The sequence below is a fragment of the Trichomycterus rosablanca genome, chromosome 11 (genome assembly GCF_030014385.1).
Source record: "Trichomycterus rosablanca isolate fTriRos1 chromosome 11, fTriRos1.hap1, whole genome shotgun sequence".
NCBI lineage: Eukaryota > Metazoa > Chordata > Actinopteri > Siluriformes > Trichomycteridae > Trichomycterus > Trichomycterus rosablanca.
In genome coordinates, this window is record NC_085998.1 from 741,369 (window position 1) to 754,777 (window position 13,409).

Below are 13,409 nucleotides of genomic sequence, written 5' to 3' on the forward strand. Positions count from 1 at the left end.
AAAAGAATACTCGTATTCTTCGACTGGCAGGAATCTTCTGTTCTAGGGTGTGTCTCGTTAAAACCTATCAGTTTGTCTTTTTCTTAATACGTGTTACAGATTTTGCTCGAAAGGTTGTTTAAAGCGGTCTAAAATGTCTAATTTAACACACAGAGAATTGAAACAAGTAGTTGTTAAGCGACTGGTGGAAACCTCCTCTGTCAAAGAGAAGGCGAAAACAGGCGCAAAAGTTGAGGAACTGAGTTGGACAGAGGTTGGTCTCTATCCACTGGAAACTAAAGCCCCACCTGGTTCTGAACAACGTATTAAAAATTTTCTAAATTTATCTAAAACATAAAGTTGACAAATGTAAAAGGGAATTGGAAGGTGCCCCTGCAGTAAAGAAATTGAGCGTGGAAAAGCCCTTAGCGAAAGTCGTGTGCGCAGCTGCAAAACCTAATTTGGCCACACATCCAGTAACTTCAGGAAATTGGACATGCCTACTCTCATTGTTCAATGAGATTGAGCCAGTAGGGTGTGAGAATTTATCCATGTCTCACCCACTAACTCAGGAACCAACCCCAACCAACATCAAAGCTTATAAAGACATTTACACCTGTTTCAGGAGCAACAAACCAGGACCGATAAACAGGGGACATTTTTCAGAGGGATGGTGTAAGGAAACCATTATCCTGGATAGTGATGGGAAATATACAGGCAGCCAGCTGAATGCACAAAATTCAGTAGGGCGGATTTAGTATGGTTGTGTGGAGATATGAGGATCCGGCGAAGGTTGCATGGGAATTGGTCTGGTGAGTGTGCGTTGGTCTTTCTGATTATGCCTTTTAGAATTTACAAGCAGCACGGAGTGGAGGATGCCGGGGACGTCCTGACCAATCACCACAGCCATCGAAGAGACACCCGAGAGGTCAAACCTGGCGGATCCTTCGACAAGACCGTGTGGATTGATGGTATAGGGGTCCCAAGGGGGGTCCCAGATGAATTTGAGGCTAGGAACCAGATTGCTGCAGGGTTTGAAAGTGCACTCTTTTGGTGGGTAACTATCAATAAGAATGTAGACTGGATAAACTATCTCTATTACAATCAGCAGAGATTTGTTAATTTCAGTGTTCAGGCCACTGAGGGACTGAGAGACCAGCTAGACCAGACTTCACTTATGACCTTACAGAATAGAATGGCATTAGACATGTTGTTAGCAGAGAAAGGTGGAGTTTGCCAGATTGTGGGGTCATCGTGTTGCACCTTCATCCCCAATAATACTGCACCCGATGGTAGTGTGGCACGAGCTTTGGAAGGATTAAGGGCTTTGTCACGAGAATGGAAGGAAAATTCAGGGATAAACAATGAATGGGTTAAGTGGCTAGAAGGGATGTTTGGGCCATGGAAGGAAGTTATTACGAGTTTGGTGATGTCAGTATGTGTAGGATTGGTAATTTTAGTGATATGTTGTTGTTGTGGTATCCCATGCATCAGGGTATTAATAGAAACATTTGTGATAGATATAGTGAGTAGAGGAAGCAGAGGGGGGCAAGATCCACCAGTTATCCAGATGATGGTGGCTGATTTGTCTAGATATCATGTAGATGATGATGAGGAGGATACCCTTGAAGGTGGGCCGGAAGACCCACTTCGAGCAGTATAAGTGCTACTAACTCTGCTTAATTAAAGGTAAAAACCGACCAGACAAGATGAGGAGAGAGGACCAGCACTACTGATCACACACCGTGATGAAGGAAGGAGACTTGGAAGGACTGGCAGAGGCAGACACTGAGGGGACTGGAAGACTGACTCCAAGGGACAGAAGTGCCACTAACTGGACCTGCCTACAGGGAACAAAAACACAGCAGAAAGCCCAACGAAACCAACTATGCGGAAGACGAGTCCAGAGGAGCCACCGGAACAAGAAGAAGAGAAAGGATTTGATTAGACTAGGAGGGAAAAACATAAACATATAGTTCGCAGACACCTAGACCATCTTTGAAAACACTAGTTAAGTGCAACACACATAGTTTAGCTACAAAACGCAAGGGGTTAGCTCAGGATTGTTTACAATGTATATATGTTTGATACTCTGCTATTTTTAGGAGGGATATTCTCTGTGTTTCATCGTTTAAATGTTTGTACTGCTGTGGAAACAGGTAAGACTGACAGGGGAGAATCCATAAGACATTAGCAGTCATGCAGAGACACAGGAGCTATGGGCCCCTTCTGAATATCTGCAGCTCCGTCTGGTGGAGGACAACCTGAACGGACTTCCTGTAGAAGCCACGCACCCATTGTTTTTATTTTATTTTTCTCGTTTTTGATTTCCTATTTTTAAATTGCTTTATTTTGTTTTTCCTATTCTTATTTTATTTTCTATTTTTTGTTTGTTTGTTTGGTTTAAGGGTAGGAGCTGTTGCGATAGGTACGGTTCCTTTAGTTTAACTGGTAGCCTTTTATTTTTTAGATACCTTTTATTGTAAAAATTCAGCCCAGTGGCCATGTAAGTCAGAAGGGGTTAAATTGGGGGGGTTGCTGACAGCTATCCTTATCTCCTGGAATCTAGAAAACACCTAACCTATAGTTAAAAGTTAATGTGAAAGCATTAAGATGCTTTCAAGGGGGGCTGGTTAGGTTTTTCGGAACATAAAAACGTACATTTAATATGGGAAGTGTTCCGTCAAACACCCACGTGCTCCCTTTCTTCAAAATGGCGCCGGCCTTGCTCCCTTTATTCAAAATGGCGCCGGCCAGGCTCCCTCCCTGACTCCTACCGAAGGGGGGGAGGCGGAGCCCTGGGTTTTTTAGCACATTTCATTGGCTCCAACAGCAGCGGCGGAGGAGGAGCCTAGACTAGTTTAAAAGAAGGGCGCGCTCAGAGGCTCGTCCTCTTTCTTTGGTGGTTGTGTTTCTAGACTGCAGGAGAAAGGAGCGCTGATCGGCTTAGCTCTGACATATATTCACAGATCATTTTTACACTTAATAAAGTGTTTTAAAGAGTACTTTCTGGACTTCCCGACTGCTTTCTTCAGGACCTCTTGGACAAAAGATTCATCCTAACACCATCTAAATGTTTCCCTGTTTCTTTCCCGTCAGGATAAAGTTGGTGTTTACTAGGTGACTGAAGATTTTGGATTTTCTAAAACAATGTCGTTGGAGGAGTGTGAGAAGCTCCAGATCTCTAAAATGAGTCTCCAGCAGGAGCAGTGTGATATTCAGAGGTGAGAATTTAAACTACTGACCCTTTATCTTCATACCTGTGATGCACATTTTGTTCATAAAACAGATCCAGTGATGTTCTGTAGAACAAGCTAACACAACAAAGTCTGGCTAATTTCCAGATGATTGACCGTGGCACCGTTTGGTTTTAGACAGATTTGGGGGAGGTGAACCAAACAAAAACAGAAAGTCAGAGGGGGCATCAGAACACTTTCCTTCCACTTATGGAATTCCTAAAGCAATCAAATGAATTCTGTATGCTAGCACCTGAAGCTAACCTTTGTTGCACTAATGTTAGGAGTTCAGCTAAAACTTTAATTGTAAGTGAGTGCAGCTTCTTCACCCAGATCTGGTACAATAAAGGTTTTATGTTTCTACACCAAGTCCTTTATATCATTCTACACAAAACTATTTACTGATGACATGTGGATTCAAACACCGCCCTCAGAGTAATTAGTACTTCTTAGTACAACCCCAATTCCAATGAAGTTGGGACGTTGTGTAAAACATAAATAAAAACAGAATACAATGATTTGCAAAATTTTTTCAACCCATATTCCATTGAATACACTACAAAGACAAGATATTTAATGTTCAAACGGATAAACTTTTTAGTTTTTTTGCAAATATTCACTCATTTTGAATTTGATGCCTGCAACACGTTCCAAAGAAGTTGGGACAGGGGCAACAAAAGACTGGGAAAGTTGAGGAATGCTCAAAAAACACCTGTTTGGAACATTCCACAGGTGAACAGGTTAATTGGAAACAGGTAAATGTCATGATTGGGTATAAAGGGAGCGTCCCTGAAAGGCTCAGTCGTTCACAAGCAAGGGTCACCACTTTGTGAACAACTGCGTGAGCAAATAGTCCAACAGTTTAAGAACAACGTTTCTCAACGTGTAATTGCAAAGAATTTAGGGATTTCATTATCTACAGCCCATAATATCATCAAAAGATTCAGAGAATCTGGAGAAATCTGTGCAAGTAAGCGGCAAGGCCGAAAACCAACATTAAATGCCCGTGACCTTCGATCCCTCAGGCGGCACTGCATTAAAAACGCACATCATTCAGTAATGGATATTACCACATGGGCTCAGGAACACTTCAGAAAACCATCGTCAGTGAACACAGTTCATCGCTCCATCTACAAGTGCAAGTTAAAACTCTACCATGCAAAGCGAAAGCCATATATCAACAACACCCAGAAACACCGCCGGCTTCTCTGGGCCCGAGCTCATCTGAGATGGACCGACGCAAAGTGGAAAAGTGTCCTGTGGTCTGACGAGTCCACATTTCAAATTGTTTTTGGAAATCATGGACGTCGTGTCCTCCGGGCCAAAGAGGAAAAGGACTGTCCGGATTGTTATCAGCGCTAAGTTGAAAAGCCAGCAGCTCTGATGGTATGGGGAAGGGGGGGGGGGGTGTTAGTGCCCATGGCATGGGTAACCTGCACATCTGTGAAGGCACCATTAATGCTGAAAGGTACATACAGGTTTTGGAGCAACATATGCTGACATCCAAGCAACGTCTTTTTCAGGGACGTCCCTGCTTATTTCAGCAAGACGATGCCAAGCCACCTTCTGCACGTGTTACAACGGCGTGGCTTCGTAGTAAAAGAGTGCGGGTACTAGACCGGCCTGCCTGCAGTCCAGACCTGTCTCCCATTGAAGATGTGTGGCGCATTATGAAGCGCAAAATACGACAACGGAGACCCCGGACTGTTGAGCAACTGAAGTTGTACATCAAGCAAGAATGGGAAAGAATTCCACCTACAAAGCTTCAACAATTAGTGTCCTCAGTTCCCAAACGCTTACTGAGTGTTGTTAAAAGGAAAGGGGATGTAACACAGTGGTAAACATGCCCCGTCCCAACTTCTTTGGAACGTGTTACAGGCATCAAATTCAAAATGAGCAAATATTTGCAAAACACAATGAAGTTTATCTGTTTGAACATCAACCCCTTGGCAGTCCGGCCTATTTTTGTGCATTTTCCGCCTGAAAGACATACCTAGTTTCTAAGGCTTCTCATTCAGAAAGTTTATAAGATAACACAAAAATTATACTTCAGTGTTATAGAAAACCCTTTAAAGTATCAGAAAAACACAGCCAAATGCCATGATGTTATGTTACAATGATCAAATGATGACAAAACCCCCCAAAATGTAGGCGCTTTTTACATTTTTTTTGAAAATCCAAAGTTTCAGTGAGTATAAGTAGGACTGCAGGTCTGCAGACCATCTACACAACACTATAGAGTTGTAGCCAAAGGGGTTTTCTGTCACCAGCCCAAATCTTAGGCCTATAACTCATTCTGATCTCCAGTTATTGCATCTAGAGTGGCATCACACTCCGGTGCTCTCCAAAGCTTTCCATAGCTTTCTAACTCAGAATAAACAGATTATACTGCAGATAAAATGTGTAAAATGCATTATTTATACTTTATAAAGTGATTATTTATAACATTTGAGTGTTTTATGGAGTGATGAACTCTCTCACAGGCAGCCAGTCACCGCTCCCTTCCCCCAGCGCGCGCACACACATAAACTGATCCATTTGTAACATGATACAGGCAGCCGGTTGAACTGTTCACGAACTGAGTCATTTAAATTGAATCACTCTGTATTATCAGCACTAAGAGAGAAGATCGACTCACTTACTGACTCAGAAGATTCACATTCCAGCCTGCGTGATCTGTATCCATGGTGACGGCTGGTGAAATACAGCTGTTCAGACTAATCCGAGAGGCTAAATGCAATAAGATGGGCGGGATATAAGCTGGTCCTCCAATCAAAAGCAAAATATGCTAATATTTTTGCATTTCTCCAATGAAAAACAAGTATTTTGTGGTGTGATGGATACTGTCTCTACATTGGCTGTAAAGGTATTGCGCAATCTAACAGCTAAACACTGAGCAGTATCAGTTAGAGGGAGGGTGTTTCAGTACTGTGAGCGCTCTCTCATTACAATACGAGCTGATATTCGCGTGATATTGATTTATAAAGTTATAAAGTATGCATTCCACAATCCAAAATGGCCACCGGTGTTTGTAAACATTTACAAAAAGTGGATTTTATCTGGAATGGAAGGACTAATGAACATAAATTTGGACTCAGATTGAAGATAAAAGATCCAGGTATGCGCTGGTTTAGCTCTCATGCTTTTGTTTCATATAAATTTATCGCGGTGGTGTTGTTTACCGAGTGCTTTGATGCATTGCATGCTGTGCATTGATGGCACAGCTTTATCAGATATGAAACTTTTCTGCGATATTTTTGATGCTGATTTATTTGAAGTAAAACAAACAGCAGAAATGTGATTGTGAAGTTGTGCTGGCTTGTTTGGTATAAATGTTGTCGGTATGAATGTAAGTACCGCAGTATAATATTATAAAATATAAACGTTGTACTTCTGGCAGAAATTTATCAGACCTACAATTCTTTTGTGTTTTTAAAAGAACTTATAAACAAAATAAGCTCAATGTTTACGTTGCTAAAAAGCAGAGATTTTAAGCTATCAAAAGGTACCTTGTTTAGCAGCGATGATATTTTGACGGTGTAACAGTATACAGAGAAACACAATAATGAAAATTCCTTGCCCGTCGACGGGCTAAGGACCACCAAGGGATTTTAAAGCAAAAAGTATTAAAGTACAAAGAATTAAAGTACACAAGTAATGTTGTACACACTATGTAATAACATAGAATAAACAAAAATAAAAAACTTAGTATGTCATATAAAAAACTTAAGAAGTCTTCTAGAATTAAATATTGTAGATGCGATATAGATAGATAGATAGTTACATAAATCAAAGTCAAAGAGTAAGTAATAGTACACACTATAGAGATTTACATTATACAAAAAAGTATCTGTGTAACCACACACTTGGACAACACACAACAAAACAGGACCTGAGGGTACATGTGGTACATGTGATACATACGAAGGTGTTATTTCAGTTAAAACTGCAAGGCTAGTATGGATTATTAGTCACAGTTGTAAGATATAAATTATAAAATGAATTTAAAGTGAATTTTAAAGTATAGAGTATAAAGTGAACCACAGTACAATATATGTAATATCTGTTATTATTTAACACTTATAGCTTAGTATATCACATATGTAGTACAGTGTTTATGAACAGAGTGCTAGAACATGCTCCATGGATCTGTCCTGATGTTACTTTAGTGTTCGGTGATGTCCCGAACCAGTGAAGAATTATACAGCGAGATCGCTGCTGGTATAAACGATCTTCTGTACCGTTCCTTGTTACAGTGGAGCTGGATGAGTCTGTTACTGAAGGTGCTCCGCTGTCCGACTAACAGCTCATGAAGGGGGTGTGATGGGTTATCAAATATGGTTCTGAGTTTATTCAGTGACCTCATTCCAACCACCAAATTCAAACTGTCCAGTGAGCAGCCCAACACTGAGCCAGCGTTCCTGATCAGTTTATTAAGTTTCTTTACATCTCCCGCTCTGATGCTGCCTCCCCAACACACTGCTGCAGAGAACACAAAACACAGCACTCACAACAACCGACTGGTAGAACATGGTCAGCATCTTGCTACACACATTAAAGGACCTGAGCTTTCTCAGAAAGTAGAGTCTGCTCATCCCCTTCCTGTACACAGCCTCCGTGTTAGCCCTCCAGTCCAGTCTGTTGTCAAGCCAGACACCCAGGTACTTAAAAGTGTCCAGCAGTTCCACATTTTGACCCATGATGGTAACAGGTCCAGTTATGGTCCTATTCCTCCTGAAGTCCACAGACATCTCCTTAGTTTTGGACACATTTAGGAGCAGATGGTTCCTCCCGCACCACTCCACGAAGCTGCTCACCAGGTCTCTGTACTCATGCTCCTGTCCATCCCTGATACACCCAACCACCGCACAGTCATCAGAAGATTTCTGAAGGTGGCAGAGGTCTGACTTGTACTGGAAGTCGGTGGTGTACAGGGTGAAAAATAAGGGGGAGAGCACAGTTCCCTGTGGTGCTCCAATGTTGGTGATCAGGCGCTCTGACTGGCAAGTTCCCAGCTGTACATACTGGGGTCTTTTAGACAAGTAGTCCAGTACCCAGGTGATCATGGTTTTGTCCACTCACATGTTCTTCATCTTTTCCCCAGTATGCAAGGTTGGATGGTGTTGAAAGCGCTTGAGAAGTCAAAGAAAGTGATTCTCACTGTGGTGTTGCTCTGGTCCAAGTGGAAGTGAGCCCTCTGCAGAAGGTAAATCACAGCATCGTCCATGCTTACCTGCTGCTGGTAAGCAAACTGCAGGGGGTCCAGTAAAGGGCTGACCTGAGACCTCAGGTATGACAGCACTAGTCTTTCTAGGACCTTCATTACGTGGGATGTCAGGGCCACAGGTCTGTAGTCGTTCAGAGATGAGGAACATGACTTCTTTGGAACAGGAACTAGACGGGATGTTTTCCAAATTACTGGTACCTGCTTTTGAGACTCCGTTGAATAGATGCTGAAGAATCCCACAAAGCTGGGTGGCACAGACCTTCAGACCTTCTGATTCCATCCGGTCCTGCGACTTTGCCCACTTTAAGTCTCTTCAGCTGTCTCTTCACTTGGGATGGTGTTGCCAGTGCTGGAGGAGGATGGTGTTGTGCTGAACCTGTTAAAAAACACATTTAGGTCATTGGCTGTGTCCAAACTGCCCCTTACAGCGTTTATGAAACTGTTATAAATGTTATAAGATTGATGTTTCTTCTCTACAGGCTGTTTAAAAGTCCTGATGCAGAGGAAGCCTACACCACTCTCAATAAAAGTCCTGATGCAGAGACAACCTACACCACTCTCAATTTTCCATTTATAAACATCTTACTGCAGAAGAAACTCCATCTGAGCTCCAGAAAACTGAAAGAGATCAAAGTGAATCATCTATCAGCTCTGCTGGAGGATCCACACTGTACAATCCAAAACCTCACGTAAGAGGAACCATTTTCTACTATTATATTATTAATTTATTCTACATATTTATTATAAATAAATCCTATAGATTATATAACAAGAATTCCAAGAACCCAGAGTAGACAAATTATTGATGAGTCTCTACATTAAACACCCATAAATAATCTTCATTTCTCTTTACATTCCCACAGTAACTGGTAAACTCGAAGGGTTCCAGAGTTGGTCAAAATATTAGTGCACGTTTACAGAATCAGCTGGTTTATCTGATCACTAGATTAGACCAGTCAGACTCCAGAAAGATCTGAATTAGCTAATTAGCTAAAATAATCAGCTCACCAGGGAAAATGAACAAATCCTGATCTGCTCTATTTTCACTCTCACTACAGATTTGCAGATGAGCAAATCTACTTTATTGTGGATTTTTTATTTTGATTGAATATAATTAGCATTTTACCATCATTCTACACTCATTCACACAGAATAATGAAGTGAACACATGAAATCAACACACACAATAAATGATATTTCTATTTACACCAAAGTATTCAAACCCTTTGCTGGTACATTTAAAATTGTGGTCAAGTGCGTCCAGTTTGGTGTTGGTCACTAAGATGTGTCTGGAACTATTACAGTTTGGTAAGGAACACCTAGGTCTATAAGGAACACATTTTACACCACACTGTTGGGACAAACTGTCTGTGAGGCTCCAAGATCCATGAGCATAGATCAGGGTAAAAATATAAAACAATATTTAAGACTTTTAGAGTACCAGGACCACAATGAGCTCAATAATTAAAGGAAGCTTGGCTCAGCTATAAACCTTCCCAGGGAATTGGGAATCTAGGTAAGAAGGGGCTTGGTCAGGGAGGTAAGAAAGAATTAAACAGTCACTATAAAAGTGCTCCAAAAGTCCTACAAAGAGATGTGAGAACTTGAATGGACAACCATCACTGTACATCAGGCCGTTATGGAGTTTATATAGAACACTGCTCTTCATGCAGTTCTTTAATATCAAGCTGAAAAAGTTGATTTATTAATATGAACTGGGAGAGAGGTGGAAGGGTAACACGGGCACTATGAGTGGGAAAGAGAGAGAGCATACTAATATTATGTGTACAAGAGACCAAGTGAAAATGGAGTAAAGCTAGGAGTATTGGAGGGTTTAAACTGCTCTACCATGGTACAGATGAGAGGAGAAATGGGGCAAGGGTAATTGTAAAAGAAGAATACATCATAATTGTAGTGGAGATGAAAGAGTGTCGTATCGAGTGTTGAGTGTGAAGATTAAATTATAGAGTGATAGTGAATATTATCATGACAAATGCTCCACAAGTGGGTTGTGAGATAAAAAAGATGTCTGGAGTGAGTTAGATGACGTGGTGGAGAGAGTAACCAAAGAAGAGAGAGTTGTGATTGGAGCTGACTTTAATAGGCGTGCTGGTGGAGGGAATAGAGATGGTGAGGAGGTGTTAGGAAACAGGATGAAGGGCAGATGGTGAGAGATTCTGCAGAAATGATGGAGATGGGTGATGATGTCTGACTGAAGTTATTAAAATAATTACAATAAAGTTCTTCACCAGACACAGATGAGACTCAGAACCCTGAACAATAAGAATTCCTGATTTCTACACTGAGAGAAACAGGATCAATATTTTCTACACAATCAGTTCAGGTTTCAGCTCCATGATGAAATAATTCAGGAGAAACTCGAGCTGCTTTAGAGAAACTTTTATTCTTATATTAATATTTAAATTCTCATAAAGCTCCTAAAGTTCTGATTCACTGTTTATGATTCTACTTACAGACTGAGTGATTGTGAGATCTCAGATGAAGGTTATGTTGCTCTGGCTGGAGCTCTGATGTTAAACCCCTCATCACATCTAACACATCTGGATCTCAGTGGAAATAATCCAGGAACAGAAGGAATGAAGATGTTTAATGATTTATTAAAGAAACCAAACTCTAAACTGAGAGTGAGGTGAGTACATTTAACTTCTCGTGTTTAAATCAGACAAACAAAGTTTTATTATTTACAGAAGTGTATAATTTTGTATAATTGTGGTGAAGCAGGAGTTTGCACCAACACTTCTAAACAGTTTAATATGAACTTTAATTACTCATCAAAAGGAAATAAAACCCTGCTGGTTAAGTGATGTGATTATTAATGAACTAGATTTACTTGGTATTAAAGCTCGTACATCTATTATTTTATTGTATAAATGTAAAATATCTCAGGTTTACATTTTCATGTCTTGAGTCGACCAGACTACAGCAAGTGTGTGGAACAAAAAGTGCAGAACCACGACTGTGCAATAACTGTGGAGAACATACTAAATCAGCATTAACAATTAAATATGAAATAATTTAGGTGGAATCCACTCTAAACTCACTGCACCTGTATTCTGGTCTGTTACAGTAGCAGTAAAATAATAATGTAATAATATTATTATTTATTATTCTGTAGATTTCTGAGCAGAAGCTCTGAGATGGATGAAGCTTGTGATTATCTGAATAAAATGGGTATAAAGATGTTAGATCTGAGTGAGGTGGATCTGAGTGGAAGAAGAAATATTGGAGATTCAGGAGTTAAACATGTATCAACTGTACTGAAGGATCCACACTGCATGATTACAAAACTCATGTAAGTTTATTTATTGGAAACATCCTGGACAGATCACCAGTCCATCAGAGGGCAACACACACACACACACACACACACACACACACACACACACACACACACACACACACACACACACACACACTTATGTATTTCCAATTAACTTGGCTGCATGTCTTTCAATTATGAGGGAAAACTGGAACAGAAGAAGAAACCCATGCAGACATGGAGTGAACATGCAAAATTTCACACAAAGAGCCCTTTCTGCTTTACCTGGGAATCAAACTGAAGATTGTGTTTATGTGTTATAGTTTGTTATATCAAAATAATAGATTAGAGTTAGATCAGAGTTGTTCACTTTACCAATTTGACACGTGTTGTTTGTTTAAAACATGTAGGTTATAAATGTAAAATTTAGTTATAAGATACAAAAGGAATTTGTCCATGAGCCAAATGTGGCTAGACGTGCAGGATCTATATGAAGAGATTGGTTAAGTCCATTTTACTTTACATTTTACATCTTCACACCATCCAGGTTCATACTTACACCAAATAACTTCATACTTATTAAGAAGAATCTTTGTTTTTATTATTTGCAGCTTGAGGAACTGCAGCATTACAGATAAAAGTTGTACTGATCTGAAATCAGCTCTTGATGTAAATCCATCACACCTGAAAGATCTGGATCTGAGTAACAATCAACTAGGAGATTCAGGAGTGATTCAGATCTCTCATCTACTGAAGAATCCACAGTTCAAACTCCACAAACTCACGTTAGTATTTTATTATCATTTATTTATTACCAGATCATTGGTGTTGTGCTTTTTTCTACTCAAAGAAAGTTTTTATTTATGAGAAAGCAAATTATAAGCCAACAGTAAATTTATTATTATTTCTGCAGATTATCAGATTGTGGTGTAAGAGAGGAAGGTTATGCTGCTCTGGCTGAAGCTCTGAGATCAAACCCATCATCAGAGCTGATGGAGCTGGATCTCAGAGGGAACCATCCTGGAGATTCAGGAGTAAAACTGCTCGATGATTTACTACAGAATCCAAACTGTAAACTGAAGACACTGAGGTGAGAGAAAATAAATGACACTCTTTTTATTTCTACTCCTTTATCTGAAGCTCTACTGATATATTATGTGTGAGGAAAAGTTTGTGAACCCTGTAGCATGAATTGATTAATTGAAACAAACCGACTCCACCTGAACTGATAATAAATATTAGCACCTCAGTGTCTCCTCACCTCTTTATATCTCTTTATTTAACACTCAGAACAATCTTCTACTGCTGGACTCGTACAACAGTGAGGAGAAACTTTATATCATTTAGGGAGGTTTAGCATAAACGAATTATGCTACACAAATAAAATCAGTTATTATTGTAAATGAAATGTAATTTAGAATAATGCTGCTCTCTGTATGTTTCTAAAGGATTTACAAACTTTTTTTTGCATCTGTACCACCTTAAACCATTACTAACAGTGGAGAACACAGTGAGATTAATCACATTAGTTTTATTAGCAGCCAGTAGGTAGATTGGCTTCTCGAAATTGTCAGTGTGTTATGCCCTCCTATTAACTGGTACCCATAGGCTTCACTCCCACTGTCACGGTGGGGCTAAGGACTAAACAAGGACAAGACAAAGGGGGCGGACACACACGCAGAGATGT

The 13,409-nt window shown here is 40.2% G+C and overlaps 1 protein-coding gene across 1 annotated transcript in view; it reads left to right on the top strand.

Moving 5' to 3' along the window:
- Positions 1-300: 300 nt before the first annotated feature.
- The window catches only part of LOC134323458 (FERM domain-containing protein C-like), a 30,747-nt gene continuing 17,638 nt past the window's right edge, over positions 301-13,409 (top strand). The window contains exons 1-6 of the mRNA XM_063004984.1: positions 301-3,203; positions 8,922-9,131; positions 10,919-11,092; positions 11,579-11,755; positions 12,334-12,507; positions 12,636-12,812. Coding sequence (XP_062861054.1) covers positions 3,130-3,203; positions 8,922-9,131; positions 10,919-11,092; positions 11,579-11,755; positions 12,334-12,507; positions 12,636-12,812 — 986 coding nt within the window. The 5' untranslated portion in view covers positions 301-3,129. The remainder of the gene's footprint in view (positions 3,204-8,921; positions 9,132-10,918; positions 11,093-11,578; positions 11,756-12,333; positions 12,508-12,635; positions 12,813-13,409) is intronic.